The sequence below is a fragment of the Lathamus discolor genome, chromosome 1, assembly GCF_037157495.1.
Source record: "Lathamus discolor isolate bLatDis1 chromosome 1, bLatDis1.hap1, whole genome shotgun sequence".
In the NCBI taxonomy this organism is placed as follows: Eukaryota; Metazoa; Chordata; class Aves; order Psittaciformes; family Psittacidae; genus Lathamus; species Lathamus discolor.
The window spans coordinates 103,574,637-103,597,232 of NC_088884.1; the positions used below are offsets into that span (position 1 = coordinate 103,574,637).

The 22,596-nt window shown below is 40.8% G+C and overlaps 1 protein-coding gene across 4 annotated transcripts; it reads left to right on the forward strand.

Moving 5' to 3' along the window:
• Positions 1–125: 125 nt before the first annotated feature.
• On the forward strand, positions 126–22,596 carry ABCG2 (ATP binding cassette subfamily G member 2 (JR blood group)). 4 transcript variants are annotated; one of them, XM_065688767.1, is made up of 16 exons: positions 126–327; positions 6,044–6,256; positions 8,196–8,255; positions 8,733–8,847; positions 9,898–10,050; positions 10,818–10,975; positions 11,706–11,857; positions 12,951–13,055; positions 14,499–14,749; positions 16,796–16,878; positions 17,845–17,934; positions 18,535–18,659; positions 19,466–19,620; positions 20,503–20,592; positions 21,165–21,262; positions 21,753–22,596. In XM_065688767.1, the coding sequence occupies exons 2-16, from the start codon at positions 6,051–6,053 to the stop codon at positions 21,901–21,903; spliced, it is 1,992 nt and encodes a 663-aa protein (XP_065544839.1). In that variant the 5' UTR covers positions 126–327; positions 6,044–6,050; the 3' UTR covers positions 21,904–22,596. The 4 variants fall into 4 exon arrangements, with proteins under 4 accessions (XP_065544839.1, XP_065544855.1, XP_065544847.1 ...); XM_065688783.1 differs by having other exon boundaries at positions 18,550–18,659; XM_065688775.1 differs by having other exon boundaries at positions 14,502–14,749.

The following is a 22,596-nucleotide window of genomic DNA, read 5'->3' on the forward strand; positions in this document are numbered from 1 at the left end:
GCTCAGGGCAGTTAAAAGACTTGCTCAGATAAAAGAAAAAAAAGTGAAAGTTGTGTCTGGCCCTGCCCTCCCCACGAAGCTCCGTGGTGCAGGGAGAGGGTGGAGACTGCCCTGGGTAACGGAGCGCAGGGAAGCCAGCTCACGGCTCGCAGCCGCCTAGCAGCAGATGTGATGACACGGGTGGGATTGCCCTGCCCTGCAAGCTGAGCGAGCCACGGGGCTGCCTTCCTACACACCACGCTCTTCTCATCTCTGCCTCCTGCTTCCTTTCCACCGTCTCTGTCACTTCCTCAGCAGCCCTGCAGCACTGACCCAGACCTGCTGTTGGTAAGTGAGTTGGTAGCAGCAGTTCAGCCCTTTTATTGAGACAGATAGATTTAATTCAGGGTAGTGACTTGCTTGCTCATCCATGAATTGCTTATGCTGCCATTGCTAAGGAATTAGATTCAGCAGCTGTTTCCCTCCAACAGCCAAGGAAAACACAGAAAAACCCTTGCTACATTTTCCTGGCTTTTCAAGGGAAATTAATAAAAATATGTTTTGTAAATGGGAGACAAAAGCCTCAAGGCTTAAAGTAAAACCAGTGAAAAGGTGAAAAGTTAGAATATTTTGCAGGTGCTCCCATACTTGGAGTTTGCCGATGCATCTTAATGCACCGCAGATAACACACGTGCAAATGCTTGCACACACAGAGTGCTGTTTACTCAGTCCCCAGTTTACACACAGGGCTCTTTTCACAGAAGGTAGGTTACAAATCCATAGTAAATCGGTTGGCAATTAACTTACAGATTGCCTGAATCGCATTATCCTTTTTTACTCAAATGGTTTTAACTGCCTACACATGCTCCTGAAGAAGAGGTCTCTATGGTCCTGGGCTGGCAGTACTAGGCTGTACTGTCCTCTTTGTGTGCCCACATCCATTCTCTGGCCAGTCTACACCCCTGTAAGTGCATGTGAGTAGCAGGAAATAAAGGTATGCTTACAACCTCTGTGAATTTATATGTATCCAAAGCCTAAATAGCACATCTGTAGTACATGGTACTGTTTCAGCTTGCAGGTTGCAAGACTAAACTTTGTACCCGTTAAAACTAAGAGAAACAATAGCTCACTTAATTGTGGTTTCTCTGACAAGTTCAAGTATTCAGAAAAAAGAAAACAGGCTATTTTTTAAGGGGTTTGTGACAACTTCCTTTAGAAAACTCTGCTGGAAGTTGCCCATGTCTCCAAGATTCTTCCTTCTAAAGTAATTTCGGTGCTTATTCTCTATAGAGAAGTACTTTGAATAACTGCCTGGATTAAAAAACAAAACAAAACAAAACAAAAAAAAAAAAAAAAAAAAAAAAAAAACCAAAAAAAAAAAAAAACACAACCAACCCCAAACAATTAAAAACCCTTTAAAATGCACTTCTGAATTTTGACATTCATATTTTACTGCAACTCCCATGCTATTGTTTTCTCCATTTGAACTACAAACCCTGCTGGTGCCAAAAGCTTTGCCGGAAGACTGGCAGGAATGAATGCTATTTAGCTTTCTATATAGACAGCGTATCTTAAGGCATACAAATAGTTCACTGAAATTGCTTGAAAGACCCCAGACATGGTATTGCTGTGGTTGAAGTCTGTTTAGGTCAATGGAACTTTGCAGTATATTTTGTTGTTGTTTGATGTTTTGTTTTAGTGTCCCCATGTCTGTAGGGAAAAAAGACACTTTGTACTTTAGAAATCTCAGAAGAATACACAGGGAAGTGACTGTATGAGACCTTCATTTTTTGTGTATCACAACAGTGGAAAAAGTGATTTTGTGATACTTTTAAAGAAAGCAATTTAATTTTGCCATTAATTAAAGGTTAAATCTCAAGATCCAGTAGTTTGCCTCCTGACAAATTATTATGACACTAAATGTTTCTGAAGAAAAGGGTTTTGTATTAGTTTTGAACTGAAATTGATGCTGGCAATAAAAACATTTGGGGAAAAAAGTGAAATTTGTAAAATTCCTAAAGAGTTCATAGATTTTTATATTTAGCTAATGCAAAAATAATGTATTATACCCAGAGGTGGTATCATGAGGATATGAAACACATTAACAAATACTTCTGAATACAACAGACAGTATATGTTGTCATTGAATCTTCTGCTTATTTCTGATCTGAAGTAGGTATTTGTATGACATTGGCAATGAGTGCTAGGAAGCTTCATTTAAAGAAGTTTAGTTTGCAAAGAAATTGATTTGATTAACAGTCATCATGCCTGTTTCTTTGTCCTGCACATGCTCTGACTTAAAATGTTCCATGGTTGTTTGTCACATTAAATGTAACAAATAATTCTTTAAGCAAGACCTAAAGCAATATTCTAAAAAATCCTTTCCTAAAGAGCTACTGCAGAGTTGACAGTTATATGAGCTGTAAAGGCTCATGCCCATGTACTCCTGTGGTGAAGTTTATCACTAGATCAAAAATTGAAAGACTGGTTTCTACAATACCAAACTGCTTATCTCACTGCAAGTACTTACCTGCAGTCAAAAAAAAGGTCTTCAAAAAAAGAAAAGCAAATCATAGCACACGGGTATAATTTCCACTGTTAGCACTTCATCTTCTCTCAGTACACTGTTAGCCAAGATCCAAATTTCCACTCTCAGAGTTTTCCATGAGTTACTCACACAAAGCCAAGGCTGCCCTGATCTTGTGGTGACAGCCCCAATAAGAGGGAAAAGCTGGGCTGTGTGCCTTCCCAAGGCTTCTTCCCACCACCATGTCCAGAACTGTGTCATTTTGTCATCCCATGGAGCTGCCGTGATGGAGTCCTTGCAACAGTTAGTTACGCTCCTTTGAGAAGAGAGATGGCTAGCACAGATTTCATAGAGCAACTGAGAAACAACCATTCCAGTTTTAAGCGGATGAGTATTCTTCAGTTTCTTTCTGTAATAAATTGTAGTAGTTCTGGAATTGTAAAGTTATTTTTAGTATTAACCCAACATCTGAAATAGATTTTTTTTTCCTTTAACTCTGATAAATTGTGTATGCCCACAAATGCACCTTTGCCTGAAAAGGCAGCCATCAGGAAGAATAGCACACACACAAATCCATGTGTTCCACCTACAGCATCCCATCCTATCAATGCAAGCAACACAAGCTCACTGCAGCCATGAGGAGCCATGCTGATTTACATCAGAGGTCTAGCTAGAATGAATCCAGCCTCTGCTTATAGCTGCCAGTAACCAATGCCTTCACAAGAGACAATATCAAAACCACTATTTTTCTCTGAGAGATTTGGGTAATTGATGGCCTCAGACCTTCCCGAACTGGAGGTGTCTGGTCAACAGCTGTATTAAATAGCCATTGAGAAACTGTCTGCTATGGATATGTCTAATCCTTCCCGTAACTCATTTATTTATCTCGGCTCTGCAGTGTTCTTTGCAGGGGTGTGTACAATCTAGTCATAGCTCAATCGGTAAATTAAATTTAACTTCCAAGTACTGTCTGTTCTTAAGAATGACTGTGAAAGTTGTGTGATCCTGTATTTATGAAAATAGCTTCTGATTCTATGCTTATTGTCTGCCAGTCAAATTCAGTCTGGAAGACTGACTGTTTCATTCCTACATGAAAAGTTTGTTTTCTAAAGAGCATTTCTGCAATTTCTGTACACAGCTTTTCTGAGTTAGGTTTTATTGCTGGTCTGTGAAAAAAAAAAACAAACCAAAAAACACCCAAAAAAACAGCCAATAAATGAAACAATGAAGAATTTAATTATTCTGTTGATAATGCCAGAGGTCAGACTCCACTTTCCCCCGTTTGCTCATAATTTTACATCAGCAATACTGAAACGTTAAGCTGAGAAAAAAATCTGATAAGTGAAATACTGTTCTCATATGTTGAGTGTTTGGTACTTTGCTTGGCATACTAGCAAACATCTGCTCAGTGTGTGGTGAGACTCCCAGCAGAAAGTTCCTACTGTGGTTCTGAATGCACGTCTCTGCTTTAGCAAAGCATCCTTTCAAATGCCGGTGATTGATGTCAGCCAGGTTAGCCCAGAAATTACTAGATAAATAACTTTAAAAAAAATAACTGCCCTCCTAACAGATAGGTAAGTTTCCTCCAGCACAAGTAGAAAACAGTGTAGGCAGTTTATCAATAACAGGCCTCCAGTCTTTAAATGTTGCACAGTTAATTGATGTTCAACTCACTTAAAATCCATTTTAGCTAAAATTAGAGCTAGACCCATTATAACTATATTTCGAACATGGTTTCTTTTCATTCTAGGAAAATTGGGCCAGGATTACTGCTTACTAAACAAGTAAGACCTTGTATATTCACCAGCACAGAAGACTGCAGTTTTGACAGGAAATGCAGCCTTGGGCTAGATTTGGGATAGCATCACTAGGAGACAGATGAACCCGCCTTTACATGCATATAGGCCTGTTGCTGAAAGTAGGGCTTCCACGGGTTTAACTGTGCTGATAGCCACAAAGGAGAGTTCAGCTGTCTGTCAGGCAACCTTAGCAAACTGACAAAATAAGGGCTTGTTTTTTATGCGATCACATGATCGTGTTAGATTAAACAGCTTTTTTTGTGTCTCATTCTATTAACTGCTCTCATATTAATTCAACGTTTCTGAAACAGTCTCATAATTTGCCTTCTACCTTGCTGCAATCTAGGGTACAGGACTGATGGTCCCAGAGCTCCTAGCTGCTCATCTTCCCCCTCTGTTCTCATGAACTACTGCATTAATAACATGTCCTGTAGTGACAGCTAGAATAGCTAGACTCAGGTGAGTCAACATGATATATAAAGACCAGATCCTGCCTCCCACCTAAATGGCCCTGTAACACTTAGGAAGCACAAAGGGGACAAAGGTCTGCCTGCACAAGGGGGTGCCCATGCAGTGCAGGTGGATGGCTCATAGGCAAGAGCCTGGCTGACAGGGGAAGTGAGCTATGTTTAATTATTCCACAACTACCTTCTAGTTATTAAATGGAAAGCAAATCCAAGGAAGAGAGTTACTTGGTAATGGTGTCAGTTTCCATGTTGCTATACTGTTGGCAAAATTATTTGGATTAAGAAAATAACCAAACTATTTTAGATTTTGTTACCTTTGCTCAAGGGTGCTAGATGTTGGAGGAGCATCTTCACTTTCAAACCACTTCTTTAAAAGAGTATCTAATAAGCAAACATTAAGCACATTCAAAACTAGAAAGAAGGCAGATGAAGTGGACAGGCAGAAGGTCATTTTGGACCACAATAATTTTGAGCAAGTTTTCAGTGAGTCACCTGTTGTACTTGTGGTTTCCAACAAGAATGCAGTTTATGTACAGTCCTCTCTGCCAGAGGCAGCCCTCCAGAAGGAGCATAATGTCATGCTAGTGTCTGCTGTGAGAGGTATCTACTTCCATGTGCCAGGAGAATAGATGTAGTTCGTACCAGTGGCCAGATGCTGCTTCAGTGAGGTCCTGGGGCAGAGGAAGGAGGGGTTGGTGTCAGTGCAAAAGGACCTGGGATTGCTCCATGCTAGACACAGCTGCTTCCAGCTGGGACCAGCAGACCCACCACTGGCCAAAACCAAGTGTGTCAGCAATGTGGGTAGTGCCTCTCTGAAAACCTGTTTAAGAAAGGGTAAAAGATGCCGTGCAGGAGCTGTGAGAGAGGAGTCAGAAAATGTGGGAGAAACAGCCCTGCAAATACCAAGGCCAGTGAAGAAGGAGAGGGAGGAGATGCTCCACGCAGTGGAGCAGTGATTCACCTCAAGAGGGCAGCTGGGTGGGCATCAAGGTCAACCTGTCACAACAGACCATCAGGGTGGAGGGAGACTCTTCTACCTCCCTAATACTGCAGGGGTGTGTAGCAATATGGCAGACCCAGCTTCTCATCAGCTCTGTGAAATCTCCAGGTCTGAGCCCACAGTACGCAAACTTCATGTCTGAAGGGAAGAGACATAGATGGACATCTACAAGTCTCACAGTAGGTCCAGTGCTGAACACTGGATCCAGCAGACACATCTTTCCTCTCTGTACCTAATAGGATCTTCTCCTTCCCTGTTTTTTCATTTCTAGAGGAAGGATGGCAGAAGGCCAGCCACACTTAATTATTCAGATGTCAGACTTGAATACAAATGGCACCCCCAGCAGAAAGCAGCCCTCTGCAGATTTAGCTGTTAGGGGAGGAAGCGTACTCACTTTCCACAACATCTCCTACCACGTGAAGATGAAGACTGGGTTCCTGTGTTATCAAAAAACAGCTGATAAAGAAGTTTTGAGAGATGTCAAGTAGGTATTTAAACATCTCTTTAGAGCATGTTTATGTTGTTTTTCTGTCTGGACTGTTGAGTCTACTTGAGTCACTGAGCCACTAAGCACAATATACAGAATTTGATCAAGATTAGAAAAAATGTGTGCATGTATGGTTGCTTTGTGTTCGCTGTCAACTGTGCTTAAGCTTCCCAGTGGGTTCCAGTGGTCCTCAGTCATTAGACTTGTACAATAGTACTAGTCTGTACAATAGAGAGCTCACACTGCTGGCACCCGGGAGGGACTGCCTTCTTGACTGCTAATCGGCATAGGGGCACACAAGCCAGCTGTGGTTGTTTTACACTACTTGGCAAGTCTCCCACTGTGCTGTGGTGTGTAACTGAGATACCAACAGCCCGTCCCCAGTGCTTGCATCTCCTTTGCTAAGGTAGCCTTTGGGAAGGTTAATTTTGGGGGTTTTAACTTGAAGTGTTTAATACAGTAATATAAATGAGGGTTAGGTTAACTTCGAAGAGATTTGAAGTTTTCTCCCATCCCCAACATTGAGCACTATTGCAGTAAAGGAATCACATTATTATGGCCTTTGTTCAATAATCTGTGCCTAAAGTTTGCCCATTCACAGTTCAGTAGTTAAGCTAAGTGGCAAGTACTCATACAGTATGCCATTCCAAGGCACACATGACTTTCAGCTCCCTAACCCCAATCTCTATCATAAATATTCAACCTTTTGTATAGCTCTGCCTGTCCCACTCTTTGCACATGCAATTTCCACACTTTCTAAACATGAGCTCTTAAAATCTTGCCTACTTTCCCCAAGAGCCGTAAGTTATGGTAACTCAATTGATTGACATTGGTCATTTGCAATAATGTGAACAGAAGGCCAATTTTGTGGCTTATTGTAAAAGACTGATGTTAAACACACATTATGCTTTTCTCTTTTAGAAAATGCAACATCTGCATTTATTTTATTACATATTGTTATTTTGTGTTAAAATCACATATAATGTAAAATAACTTGTGTGTAATCTATATGCTTCTTAACCTGTGGAACCGTAAATTTCCACAATGACAAATTGAAGACAACAATTACAGGAAGGAACAAATATGCTCAGGAAGAGCAAAACAAGCAGCTGTACTGGGCCAGGTCTGCAGCCAAGTACTCAGATCACTGTTAACAACCAGTACCAGAGTGCAGTTCAAGATAAACCCAGTATCATAATAAGCAGGCAGGTATTTGTATGTGCAACGTGATTCTTGTGTACACCCAAGTTTGTTGAGCATGCATTTTTAGGGGCTAGTCAGGTAAAATAGCATCAATTCTCCTCCCCATCACACCAGGTCAAGGAGAGTAAGCAAGTGGATGTGTGGTACTTAGCTGCTGGTTGGGCTTAAAACACAACATCCAGCAAAAAGATAAAGAGAAGACAGCTGTTTTCCTGTATACTGTATAATTTCTGTAAGGTTTTTTTCCCAGATACTTGATCTTTTCTATCTGGCTTTTGAGTTTCATGTGACTTAAAATCAGATACAGAGGAACTATCAATCAACTGCAGTTTCTGTAAGTACAGACAAATCCCTAATATATTCTGTCTTTAGGGCCACTATTCTCTCTGAAAAGAGAATAATACTGTTAGAACTGAATGGGTTAAAACAAGTGGTAGCTTCACTTCTAGAGATCCATGGAAGAAAAGCAGGCATACCAGTTTTGCTACATTTTACTCACAATTTCTGTGTTGTCTTCATTATACGAGGATTAGCTCTTGAATTAGGAATAAAAAAGAAAAAAGGTGGAGTTTGACAGATCATAAATATCACTTGTGATCAGGCAACTTCATTAATTCCAAACTTAATGGGATGCAGAAGGTAGTTCTACAGGTAATTTACATTAGCCTACCAGGTGACACAAGAGAGAAAATCACCCGTCTATTTTATAAAACCTATCTGTTCTGTCTTACAGTGGCATCATGAGACCAGGACTGAATGCAATTTTGGGACCCACTGGCAGTGGTAAAACTTCGTAAGTTCCCTCTTTGCCCTACTCAGAAATTACACCAAGGAGAAAATGACTCTGCACATATTTAGCAGTAATGGACAATACTTTCAGGGAAAGATTTTGTTTTTATTTAGGTCTGTGCATATCTCACTGGTTTCTGAGAAATACCTGAGTTCAAATAAGACAATCACCTTACATGACACAGATGTAATTCAATTTTCGTCCACACTTTCCTGAGACACGATTCTTACATATCATTCTTGGGTATGCTATAGAACAAATGGACACAAATGCACTATGAAATTGCACAGATCTCATTTCTTAGGAAACCAGGACAAGAGAAACTCAGCCCTTGAAAGTGGCTGGGTTTTTTATTAAGTAGCTAAAAAAAAAAAACATTGGATGCTTTTATGTAGCTTTGTGTTCCATGACCTGTGTTTGCAGTTCAGAGAGCTTACCTCCTGCATACTCACCCAACGAAGTAACCAACTTTTCTTCTAGTCTGCTCGACATTCTGGCTGCAAGGAAGAATCCTGAGGGGCTTTCTGGAGACATTTTGATCAACGGAGCTCCTCAGCCTGCCAACTTTAAATGTACCTCTGGATACGTAGTACAGGTAAGTATTTTTTATCACTCTACAGATTTTACTGTCCTCTTCTGACTGCAGTTGTAAGAAGTTGCTGCTGTGTTCCAAGCATATTGCATTGAACCAAGAATCAAGCCTGGTGCGGTATCAGCTCTTCTTCACACATCCACCCTCACAGGAAAAGATACTTTGCTTTGTGTTTGAGTCTCTTTCCTTAATGCTCTAAGTCAACAAGAGCAGGCTGTTTGGATCTCTTCTTGCTCTCCATGTGGGGGAACAGCCATAGGCTAAAAATATGCGTGGAGTATTTTCTAAGTATGATGCTTTCTAGTAGTCTACAGCTTGTACTTCTGCATGCCCAGGGACAATGTCACTGGGTCTCACTTTAAGAACAGCTTCGTTCTGCTAGGTTGGGCTGGGGAGAAAGTCATGTGAAGGACAAAAGAAGGAAAACTGTATCTCTTAATTTCTTCCCCTCTCCACTAACGGTGCTTAGCAGCATGCTTGCAGTTTATCAACATATTTCATACATCTATGAAAACCCCTCAAAGCACACATAACTCTCTGAACTGTCTACAGCTCACAGATCCCTTTTGCAAGAGACAAGCAGCTAATACTGAAAAAACCTATCCTCCTTCCTCCTTTGCTGAAACAAGCTTGGAAAACCTTCACCCTACCCCCTGTGGAGCCAGCCTCTCTTTCCTTAGGTCCCTTTAGCCTTTCAGTATCTCACTTAACGCCTCCAAAACTCTGACTAAGGTAAGAAGAGGTGAGGGATAGTTTTGAATACGTCGTTATTTATGCATTTTGGTATCATGCATGATGGAGGATGTTCCTGTACTGCGTTGTTTTATAAATAAAGGCAAATACAATTATGTGCATGAAATCAACTCTCCACTATGACACAGACATTGAAGATGCACCTTACTGCATGTTCTGGCAGTTGTTACCATCCCTTAGCATGCAGGGACAACACAAAACACAGGTAGATGCAGTTTTCAGAGGAAAAAAAGAGCAATTGCTAAATGATCACTAAGTAGCTAAATTTGCTTTGTTTTGTTTTGGTTTTTTTAAATGAAGGATGATGTGGTGATGGGAACCTTGACTGTAAGAGAAAATTTGAAGTTCTCAGCAGCACTCCGTTTGCCAAAGTCAGTGAAGGAATGTGAAAAAAATGAACGAGTGAATCAGATCATCAATGAACTGGGTTTGAGTAAAGTGGCAGATTCCAAGGTAAGGTGTGTGAGTATGGTGCTTAAATCATGAACAAATCATAGAATCATAGAATGGTTTGGATTAGAAGGGACCTTAAAGCTCATCCAGTTCCAACCCCGATGTCATGGGTAGGGACACCTCAGACTAGACCAGGTTGCTCAAAGCCCCATCCAACCTGGCCTTGAACATTGCCAGGGATGGGGCAACCACAGCTTCTCTGGGTATCCTGTGCCAGTGTCTCACCACCCTCGCAGTAAAGAATTTCTTCCTCATGTCTAATCTAAATCGCCCCTCTTTCAGTTTAAAGCCATTGCCCCTTGTCCTATCACTATCTGCTCCTGTAAAAAGTCACTCTCCAGGTTCCTTGTAGGCCCCCTTTAGATATTGGAAGGCTGCTCTAAGGTCTCCCTAGATATTGATTCCTTTAATTAACTAAATAGTTCAGCTTGGCAGATAAAAAAAGAGTAAAATTAAACAGACTATTTCAGTAATACAATAACATATCTGTATGGTGATCTGTATAGACACCGCTGTAATACTGACTGACATATACTCTCACATTGAGGGGAAGGGAAAGGTAGTCTGTCACTTGAGAAAAAAAAGAGAACACCTCAAGTAATACTAATGTTGAGAACTGGCCTGTGTGAGGTAACATCTACATCTGCACTGAGAGTAGGGTCAAAACTTCTTACAACTCTTCCCAAATGTGGCCATGTCAGTGGGATGCTGTTCACTCAAGTATTCGTTCTCAGGCCAAATGAGACAAGTTTCTTGTTCTGTGGCAGGTTGGCACCCAGTTCACTCGCGGGGTGTCTGGAGGAGAGCGCAAAAGGACCAGTATTGGGATGGAGCTCATCATAGATCCTGACATCTTATTTTTGGATGAGCCAACTACAGGACTTGATGCCAGCACTGCTAATGTTGTTCTACTGCTACTGAAAAGGTGATGGCCTTGGAAACAACTTCCTGTTTTCACCACTCACTCTGTTACATTTCGGTTGTATTTGACTTAAATCACAGTTAGAATAGGCAAACAAGGATCAGAAATGTAACTATTTATGAGTGAGCCAAGGCTGCAAAAAGATTTAGGAAAAAGGATGTATGATTTCTCTCACTCCAAAGCAGCTGCTCGCAGCAGTACACAAAACACCTTGCACAAAGCATGTGCATGCCAGGACTAAATTCGTCTATAATAGCTGCCACAGTCAGCTTCCTTTTTCATGTCTGTCTGAGCCAGAAAAGTGATTAAAATGCCTGTTGTCTGGTAAAGTGATCAGTTTTAATATGGACAGTAGTTAGAGCACAGCTGGCTGTTTTGCCATCAGCAAAAACCTATCTTTGGGAAAACAAGCACAACACATTTTTCGTTTGCAAATTTTACATGGTTTTGCATTTACTACAAGCAAACAGGACTCAAATGCCTCTTTGCAGAGCTTTCTGTTTGCATCAAAATCTTCCCCTCCAACAACATTCCCAGTGAGAGGGAGCCTTCTTTTCTCACAGAGACACTACAAATATTACCCAAATACTTTCTTTTTTTTATTTGCTTCTCCCCCCGCCAGCCCACCGAGTTAAACAAATTTAACTGTGGCTAAACTAAACTTGCAAATTCTCTTATCTAAGGGCTGAATCAACTTGCAAAGCTAACATCTCTTTTTGTTCTTCCCATTCAGGATGGCAAAACAGGGTAAAACAATAATCTTCTCCATCCACCAGCCTCGGTACTCCATATTCCGACTGTTTGACAACCTGACGCTGCTGGCTGCAGGGAGGGTGCTGTACCATGGCCCCACTCAGCATGCCATGGAGTACTTCCAGTCTATTGGTGAGCATAACTAACAGCAGGGCCAACTGCAGCAGCATCTTTAGTTTGCACTAACCTGAATGAAATGCCAACAGCACTTGATCAGAATTGAACACTGTGTATTAGCAAGCAGCAATTTTAACAGGCTAAGCGTTTCTCTTGTTTCTCCTCTGGACCTGTATGTGCTTTTGGATGATAGGCCTGACCTCTAATCAGCTGTTCCTTGGCTTATCTTAATTAGACAAAGCCCAAGCTAGAGCTGAGAAGGGCACATTGCCAGCTATCACCTTCCTTTCACTGGTAGAGCTGTCCAGTAGTGCCATTCATCTCTTGGATAAGCACAGACCTTTTGAAGCCTGCAGTGCTTACAGTACAGGCTGCTCAACGGGCACAATAATGTGCCTGCGAAATGTCAATCTGCGCTTGCAGCCCAGAATGCCAACCATATGCTGGGCTACATCAAAAGGAGTGTGACCAGCAGGTTGAGGGAGGTGATCCTGCCTCCCTACTCTGCTCCCATGAGACCCTACCTGCAGTACTGCATCCAGCTCTGGGGAATCCAACATATGAAGGACATGGACCTGCTGGAGTGACTCCAGAGGAGGGCCATGATGATGCGCCAATGGCTGGAGCACCTCTCCTATGAAAACAGGAGGAGAGAGTTAGTCTTCTTGAGCCTGTAGAATAGAAGGCTCAGGGGAGACCTTACAGCAGCTTTCCAATACCTGAAGGGAGCATACAAGAAATCTGGAGAGTAACTTTTGATAAGAGCAAGTAGTGATAGGACAAGGAGTAATGGGTTTAAACTGAAAGAGGGTAGATTTAGATTAGATAGTGGGAAGAAATTCTTCACTGTGAGGCTGGTGAGATACTGGCGCAGGTTGCCCAAGGCAGTTGTGGCCTCCCCATCGCTGGCAGTGTTCAAGGCCAGGTTGGATAGGGCTTGGAGCAACCTGGTCTAGTAGAAGGTGTTGTTGCTCATGGCGGGGGGTTGGAACTGGATGAGCTTTAAAGTCCTTCCAACCCAAAGCATTCTATGATTCTATGATAGCTATGCACAACCTTCTGCCGGTCACACAACCACCACTTAAAGCTTGTAATGCTGTTACCACAGGCTATGAGTGTGAGCCATACAACAACCCCGCTGACTTTTTAATGGACATCATTAATGGAGACTTCACTGCAGTGGCACTGAGCAAGATCAATGAAACTGCCACAGGTATGAAACAGAGAGCTGAATGAAACTGTTGTCATATGTATTTTGTCAGAAGAAATCACTTGCAGGTGTCAACCAGTAACCATATTGTACAAGTGTATGATTGTTTGTATGCATGATAGTATCACATACTGATGATCCATGGTGCTTTGTAGGAAACCCCCCCATAGTACTCTTAAATCCTTTTTGTTTATGCATGAAAAATAATTAGCATAACCTGAAATAAGTACCAAATTCACATACAGTCCTACTACATAAAATATTCCTGTCTTGTGTGAGAATAGTTTGCCTTTCATAAACAGATATTTCGTAATTTATCATTGCTATCCATTTCTTCATACGTATACAGTGATCTGCATACTTTTGTGTCACACTCAAATAACAAGATGTTAAAGGTGAAAGAATATCTTTCTGCGTTGAAGGTACAATACATGGGAAAATAAACTATTTTGTTACTTCTCAACATGGATAAAGACCTTTCACCTTCGAGGCAAATGAACTGGAGTCCTGCAGGAGAGATGGTAAACCAAGAGAGTTGTTACAGTTAGGGACATAATTTGATGTGGTTCTGGCCTGTATTTTTTACCTAATGGAATAGTCTATCTGTTATGAAATTACTGTTTTCCTTCCTCAGAGTAGGGTGGGAAAGGAGGGAAGAGATAGGGGACCAGGGTTCTGATGCTGCTCTGAAGTTGTGGTAAGGCAGAAATGATCACCTATGTTCAATAGCATGTTTTTTCATCCTGTCATCTGTTGCTACTCATTAACAGCACACTCCTTTCACATGAATGAAAAGGGAAATGTAGTATGAAGTAATGAATATGCTCTGTGCCCAAACACAGATTTTCACTATATCTTTACCAAAGAAGCAACATTTTACAAAAATGCTGTCTGTGTTCAGGGTCTGACTAATGTTGTAGCTGCCAACACATTGTATTTGTCATTGGAAAAGCACACACTGTACTACAGTTGAGATTAAAAGGAGTCCAGCTAAAATTTCTTGGAGACTTGATAGACTCAAAGGTTTTACTGAAGCAGACACATGCAGGATTACCTGGATCTAAAAGTCTGGGAGGTGTAGGATTGTCTCATCAGATCTGCAAAACAGATCACTTACAGAAACCCAAGGGGGGTGGGAAATCACTTCTTGATGAAAAGTCAGACTGTTGCCAGTTTGAAACTTCGTTGGTGACAAGGGTTTACCTACAGTAGTCTGCTGCGGGACAGGTTGCACTGACAAACATAGAGGTTTGGTCTTGTTTATGCTGACTCTTCTGACTTGTATGCTATGAGACTGAGTGCAATGAAACACTGAAACTAAATGTACACATTAATCCTGCTTCATTAGTAACTCTCCCACCCCAACGTAACTCTCCTGGCTGAGCTCCCAACCAACCTTCCCATCCCTTACAGAAACAGTTGTATTTCTTTCAATTTTTTTTTCAGCAGAGAGCACTGAAGAACACACTGGATATGGTAAAACCTTGGCTGAGAAGTTAGCAGAAGAATACTTCAACTCTGCCTACTACCAAGAAACAAAAGCTGTATTAGAGAGTATTTCTTCGGGAAATAAAAATAAAACAAAAGCAGTTTTCCAGCGAATCACATATGCCAATTCCTTCCTTCATCAGCTGAAATGGGTGTCCAAGCGCACATTTAAAAACCTGGTAGGAAACCCTCAAGCTTCCATAGCTCAGGTAACACTATTTGTATATATCCTTTTGTGATTGATACACATTGCATTTATTCCACTCCTGTGTTAGATAATTCACTGGGACAGTTTTGACTCTTGATATTTTAAGCATCTGAAAGAAGAGTTTTCAAGGTCTGGAAATCTGATTCACTAGAAGATGTCCTAAATGCTTCCAAATGAGCAGCATGAGGGACTGTTCAGTAATCTGTTTTGGACTACTGAAAGGCTGGGAGGCAAGATCTTGTCCAGCAGGGTATTCTGCTGCTCTCCACCAGGAACAGGGTATCTCCCAAGTAGTTTCACACATTAACTCAAGAACATTCTTCAGACTCTACTTCAGGCGTGGCACTGTGGGGTTTGGCCTCAGATTTTCTTCCCTGCCAGGGAAAGTTAACAGACTACACTTGGATACCTAACTGAACTTCAGCACACAATGAAGTGCTGCAGTTTGCTCGAATGTAAAAGTATTTTCACAGTCTCAGAATGTGTGTGTCATTTGGTCATTTCACTGTTCCTAATGGCAATGATGTCTTTTGGAGAAGACATGATGAAGACTTCAGTAGAGACTAACACCTGCCAGTGAAGGCGAGTGTGTTCTAAATGACTGGCCCTCTTAGTGCTTTTCAGAAGAACCAACACCGAAAATGTTGATTTCTTGAAAGCTGCACATTGCCTTCAAAAACAAAGAATGCCTGGCTGCAGAATGACTAATCACCAGGAATCCCCTAATTCATGGGCCAAACTCTGTAGTCCCAGCACCATCTAAATTCACAATTCTAGAACAGCCAACAGAAAAATTGATCCCAAGCCAGGGATATAAATTATCTTCACCATGATTTATACAATGAGTGAACAAACATCCAATGTGGAGAAGAAATGAGCCCAGAATGCCTGAGGTTAAAAGGCTTTAAGTATGTGTGTGTGCCTGTATGTTGATACTATGAAGATCCTTACAAATTGCATTGTAAAAGCTTGACATTGTGACAAGAATTAGATTCTCAAGGATCTCATAATGCTCCAGGGTTAATGGTCCTGACTTGTTTCTCACGATCTCTTTTATCTCCCCTCCCTCATTAGGGATGGATTTTACAAGAATTCTTTTAAGAGAACATGGCTCATTAAGCCTTCTTTCAATAATCTGCTCCAAATTGGTCTTGATATGATCCCTGCTTTCCACTGCAATTGGTTTAGGAGCCAAATAATCCCTGACATTTGCTCCTTTCGGCAGGATCTTAGCCATAGGGTACCATGGATCAAATGCTTTATAGTGTTAAGACTCATGCATTGCTTGGGCTTAAAAATGTCAGAACTGCCTGATTCTGTCAGTCTTGCTGAGATTTTTGTCATTTGCATTTAGTGTGATGTACACACTTCCGTCTTTTCAATGACATCCTTGAGGCAGCTGGTGTCTTTGCTATTTAAATGGTGCGCCAGACTGCGAATACCAGGACACTTATAGCCTGATCGTGGTATCTTGCTCATGTTAAAAACAATCCCATGAATAAGATATGTGATAGAGCCTTGCAGTTACACACTGTGAAGCATGTAAATAAACTGTCATCCCCAACCCAGCAGTCAGGAAAGGCTTCTTTCAGTTATTGTTTGCCAAGATCAAAGTAGCATTGAGATGGCTCCAGAGAAACCCCTGCAGAAGCTCTTTACTGGAGCCACAGTCAGCCCTTGAGCTGAAGCAATCCTTATCACTGAAAACAGATGGGGAGTCACTGACTGTCCCAAGGAGGATGAATGATGGAGAGGATAAGCAGGGAGAGAGGAGTGGTGTAGCAGTACATCACCGATTAACTTAATCATGACATCCAAGAATGGCTGAAACAGTGGTGGTGGGAAAGAGCATGGCTGATGTTCCCCAGATGTGATGAGGGGTTCCTCAAAGGAAAGGTGCTATTATCTATTTCTAACCTGCCCCACCAAGCCTCTGCTATCATCCTCCTCCCATAGCTGATGCTAGCCACACTCACCCACTATGTATTTCAAACTACTGAAGCACTGAAAGCAATGAGACTAATACTTGTCTTCTATTTACGTTTAGCTGTGTGTTACGGCTTTCCTTGGCCTGGTTATAGGTGCTATTTTCTTTGGACTCAAAGAGGACTCTACTGGACTACAGAACAGGTTAGTCAGTTTAGGTAATGGATATTCAAAAATTTGAATCCCTCATCACTGTGATTGATAGGATAACAAATAGCTTGGAGGATGAGAAGGAACCCGTGAGCTCTTTATGAACTATATTTACCTCTCTAACGCAAATGCTTCCCTTCACACCAGTAGCTAAGGCCAAGCCTACATTAGTGACTTCAAAGTGAGGATGCCCTTCTGCCTCTAGGAAGGTCCCTGCAGAACTGACAGAGAGATGCAGTTCTGCCCTGTCCTGCCATGCTGTAACCTGGACAAGCAGCCCAAATGAAGTGAGTAATGCTACTTCTGTAGGTTGACATTTTTCAGTGCCAGTCAGATTGCTGAAAACACTGAACAGCAGACATCATATTAAAAAGGCTTAATTCAGCATGGCAGAATTTAAATTCTTTTCTGCAAAGATTTCCCCAAGATAAAAAGATTAAAGATTCAAGTATATAGATTTAGCTACATAACCTGGGTAATTAAAACTTTGCTCTTGCAACTACTTCTGTATATGCACTTGAGTTAACTGGCAACAAGTCAGAGGGTCCATCTAAAGCCAGATTCTGCAATTATTCTGGTCTGTGTATGATTTTGACAGCTGTATGTACATGATCTGAAAAATGGATTTGTAACTAAAGAAAGCTTTGGGTTCTTAGTCTTGGGACACTCCATAGCGTTTACTTTAAAATTGCCCAGTTTTAAATTGGATACGAAAGCCTTAAATTTTAGTGGAAAAGGTGAAAACAACTTCTCACATTGCTTACTCAGTTCCTCACAGTTTTCATCTGACAAATGCCTCACAGACTGAGAATTTTTAATGTGCCTTTTCCCACGGAATTCAGGGTGGGAAGTCACATACTGCTGAGCTCCAGGCACTACAGCTGGATTTACATACAATGCAGCAGAACACTACACTTACATCACATCTTTAATAACAGCTTGCTGGTTTGCTTTTTGTAGAGTGGGTGCAATGTTCTTTCTGACAACCAACCAGTGTTTCAGCAGCATCTCAGCTATTGAACTCTTTGTTGTGGAGAAAAAGATATTTATGTAAGTAAAACATACAAAAATGTTATCAGGGACTACTCTAGAGAGCTTGTTTGTTTGCCCTGCTGTAGCCAGTTGTCACTTTAAGTACACCTAGTGCAGTTTTCAAACGAATCCATTGTTAGTGCTCATTGCAAATGTACTCTTTTAGCCTACTAGTGAGTTACCTGCAAATCCCCCAAACAGTACTTATCATTGCAGACAGCTCAGAGTTTAAAATTATTAATATATGTGGCAAAAAATCCCTGAATACTCCATGTAGGTATTGATAAGTAAGTTTGTGATTAGCTAGTGAGGGCAGTAAATATTATCTAATTGGAATCTTGCAAGCTATGCAGATTACACTGTACAGAAAAGGAAAATTTTTTAAGCTGTACTCTCTCTGTTTCGAAAACATGACACATATGTTTACTAAAAATTATGTGCACAAGTATCCATATTCATTTGCATAGGAAAAGGGCATCATGGCTATAGTATGTGGCTTACTGGTCGTTTGCATTACAGTCCAACCATAAAGCAACTGATTTTTTTCCACTTTGGGTTAGAATAAGTCTTGCTATTTCTTAGTGATGAAATTTGTAATATGCTGTATGTTTGTTCCAGACATGAATATATCAGTGGATACTACAGAATATCTGCATACTTCATCTCAAAACTAATGGCTGATTTAATACCTATGAGGACTATACCAAGCATCATCTTCTCCTGTATAATTTACTTCATGTTAGGCAAGTATAGTCTCCCACAGACAATAAATCAATGAGGCATTAGCATTTTATATATGTGCATGTATACATGTATATTTAGATAGGCCAAAGTACTATACAAGCATGGCAGTGGTTACTTTGCTTGCTTTCATCATAACATGCGATTTACAGAAAAGACACACTTTCAAAGGTTTAAGCTTTCATGTCTGAATCTATGACATGTCTTATCTCTGCTGCCTCTAGAAGGAAGTGTGCCATTACTACATAGGTTTGGTTTACTCTTTTCATTTATGATCATCTTAGTTTCCAGTGACTTTTGCAAGATACTTTTTACATCCTTGCAAGAACACCTATCAAGGAAAAAACATTGTTTTAAGTTAATATTGTGTGATTTAATACTAGCTTGTTTCTGGTGAAATGCCTTCTGGTTAGCGAGCAGACTTTGCTATCAAAACTATAACCGCCCAAAAGCCACTGGGTCTGTTAGGAAAGCTTTCTGCTGGAAACAAATGAAGTGTTATACAGCTGCTGCTCATGGAAGTACACTAGAAATTCCTCCTTTGATAGACAACTTGAAGCCGCAGTAAAGGCTTTGCCTTAGTCAGACTGTGTGGAGTACAGTACTGTAATTTCTACCCATTCTGCTATCTCCAGTGCTACTGCAGTTGCAGACATACTACTTACTCATCCTGTCCTCTGTTGACAGGGCATGTTAGACAACATGCATTCTGTAGGCAGGACATACTACCTAAGCCAGAAGAGTATTCGGGTTGTGGTAGAGCTTTTGGCAGGATTATACTGAAACCATTCTTGTTCTGATCTTTAAGGTTTGAAACCAACAGTAGAAGCTTTCTTTACAATGTTGTTTACCCTCATGATGGTGTCCTACACAGCCACTTCTATGGCACTAGCTATTGCAGCAGGAGAGAGCGTGGACGCTGTAGCAAACCTGCTCATGACGATCACATTTGTTTTTATGACTGTGAGTAGCATTATTCAGTATTCTAGACTGCATTCCGACATCTAGCTATCCTGTCAGAACAGAGTTCAGCTGAATTCTGCAAAAAGACCATGGGGTGAAGCACGTCAAATACTTTTCAGATTTGAATATTTGGAGACTGTAGTGTTAGGTATTCTGATTTGTCCTTTTAATTAACAAGAACTGTAGGGATTGGGTGTGAGGGGGAGTGAGAGTGGTTCCTCTGCACTCTTCTCTGTGGTTCTGGCAGCCAGCATACTGCCTGAAGAACAGCAAAGCAGCCCAGAGCTGCATTTTGCTTACTCTCCTTTAGCTTTGCCAAAGGCAAATTTGGCTGGCTGAGGACATGACCCTGCTCTCTCTCAGGCAGTTGCTCTCCTCAGCTGCGGAGCTGACCATCAGTCTTGTTAGAACCAGACAACACACAAACAGGTACAGTTAGAAGACAGGCCTCACAAACAATGGGGCAATGCTGAACCAAGGGCTGAGACCCACATTGCCTCAGACTCAAGGCACACAAGCAAAACCAAGTGCACAAATTCAGCAGCTCCTTGCTATACCTGAGTCACAGCAGACAGTTCAATTGAACCCATGTGTGGCCCACAGATGGAAAGCATCTGGATTTGGTGCATATGTGAAAGCATTCCCCATTAAGCATTTCAGGAGAAGGACCACATAGGGTTATGGCCCAAAGCTGGGTAGCAGAAATGATTCCTACCCTTTCCCCTGTTCTTCCACTGGAAGAGCTTTTTCCTCTAGAAATGCCTTCCCATTGTTTTTGATCTGACAAAACAGAGTTAAGAGCTAGAGAAGAACACCAGATAACAGTATGTAATGTGTAACATGTTGTTGTTGTTATGGCTTTTTTGTAATCCTTGTATCTAGATTTTCTCTGGGTTGCTGGTCAACCTCAGAAGCATCCTGTCTTGGCTCTCGTGGCTCAAATACTTCAGCATCCCTCGATATGGAATGACAGTAAGTGCTGTATTTACCTGGGCACAGATTTGGAAAAGCTTTGTTAGAAAGGAATGTCTTTATTCATGGTAAAGAAAACCTCAAACTTTATGGGCTAATGAGCAAAGAGCAAGCTAGTTAAATACAGCAACCTCAGAACATAGGGCAGTGTCTTGAAACAAGAAGAAAGGCTTCTCATAAACCAGCACCCACTGCTGTTTAGAACTCATTTCTATTAACACCAAACACCCATTTTGGAAACACCTCACATGAGAGAGACACTAAACTACTACATCCATAGAATGCAGCTGGACAAAAACAGTACAGAGTAAAGAACAATGTTAACCCAAAAACCCAATTCTTCTCTGTTCCGTCAGTAAAACAAAAACTTGTTAAGCTAAAATTTTTCTCCTAATTCTTGATAATTTGAGGCAGGGTTATGTTTTGCAAAGGAATCTGGGCTTTGATATGCCTGTACAGAAATAGTCTAGCCTGAGGGAGGTGTTGAAGCCTGGCAATTGAATTATATCTCATGTTGTTAAAGTATCATTATGTACTAATTTCAATAGTCATTGTTTCTTTTCTTTTAAAAGGCTTTACAGATCAATGAATTGACTGGTCTGAACTTTTGCAGCAACATCAACAACACAAATTTAATCAGCAACAATAACTATCCACAGATGAGCCAGCGGTAAGTATTCTGGTACATTAAAATGAATCCCACCACTGGTAACTTACAGAGTCTTAGAGCGTTAGTCTGTGAGATACTCACTAATGACCAGCAGAATCCCTGAGGGTTTATGTGGAAAATGAAATTTTCACTGGTTTGTTTTTTTTTTTTTTTTTTTTTTTTTTTTTTTGCATTTTGTCTGCAGAGAATATTCTTCTTATAATTAGCATTGATAACACTAGAAAGATCTGGTGGTGTGCTTCTCACTTTAAACTGTGTTTTCCTGAAACACACACACACACACTGCAGCCTCACAAAATCCGTTTCAGCTTCCTACAGGAAATCATTGTAGCTAGAAGAAAAACAAATTTGCAAATAGAAAGTGAAATAGCAACATGTAGCTGGTGTTTGCCTGGCCTGCTATAGACATAAAACCACATTGCAACTTCTAGGGTTCTTCTTGGGTACTTCAAACTGACGAAGTTTACAAATGTGTGTGTATTTCCCATAGGTGGTGTTTTGGAGAGGAATATCTGAAAAATCAAGGCATTGATGCAAGTAGCTGGGGCCTGTGGCAGAACCACCTGGCTCTCGCCTGCATGACCATAATATTCCTTACCATCGCATACCTGAAACTGCACTTCATGAAGAAGTTTTCTTAAAACCAGAATAAAAACCACAGTCCCCACTGTTTAGTAGTCTGATAAACTGTGATCTGACTTGATTCTTTTTTAAGAGACCTTCCTTTGTACTGTTGTTTACGATTACACAAATCAACAACGTGAATGCCATCCTTGTATATTAAATACTTAGTATTAAAGTACTTTGCTGATGTGTAGCATTCCTCAGTTGTCTTTCCCAGAAAAAGGATACAACTATTCATTTCTTCAAGAGACTGCTCAGACTTTCTGCATGTTCTAGCTGTGAATTTGTTAAACAATGAAATTGATATTTAATGGCTTAACCTGAAAACCAAAACTAATGATTCATTCTTTCAATTAGCACCTACACTCACTGGCAAGCCAACTTTTACTTTGCTTTTACTTCATTTACGTCTCCAGATTCCTTTCAGAATAGTTTAATTTCGTCTTAGGGTCTTAGATATTTTTGCTGCAAGGGAGGATGCACATGGGCTCTCTGAATGATAAATGTACCTATGGATACGCAGCAGAGGTAAATACCTGTTTATGACCCCCAAGGGACATATTCTGCATTAAAATTAACTGAGTCATTTTATGGAGACTTGAACTCAGATGTCAAGTATTAAGCTTACTTTAATAAACGTCTGTAAACTCGTTTCCGTAGATCGGTATCTATATACAAATATGTATAGAATATCTTTACATATATTGATA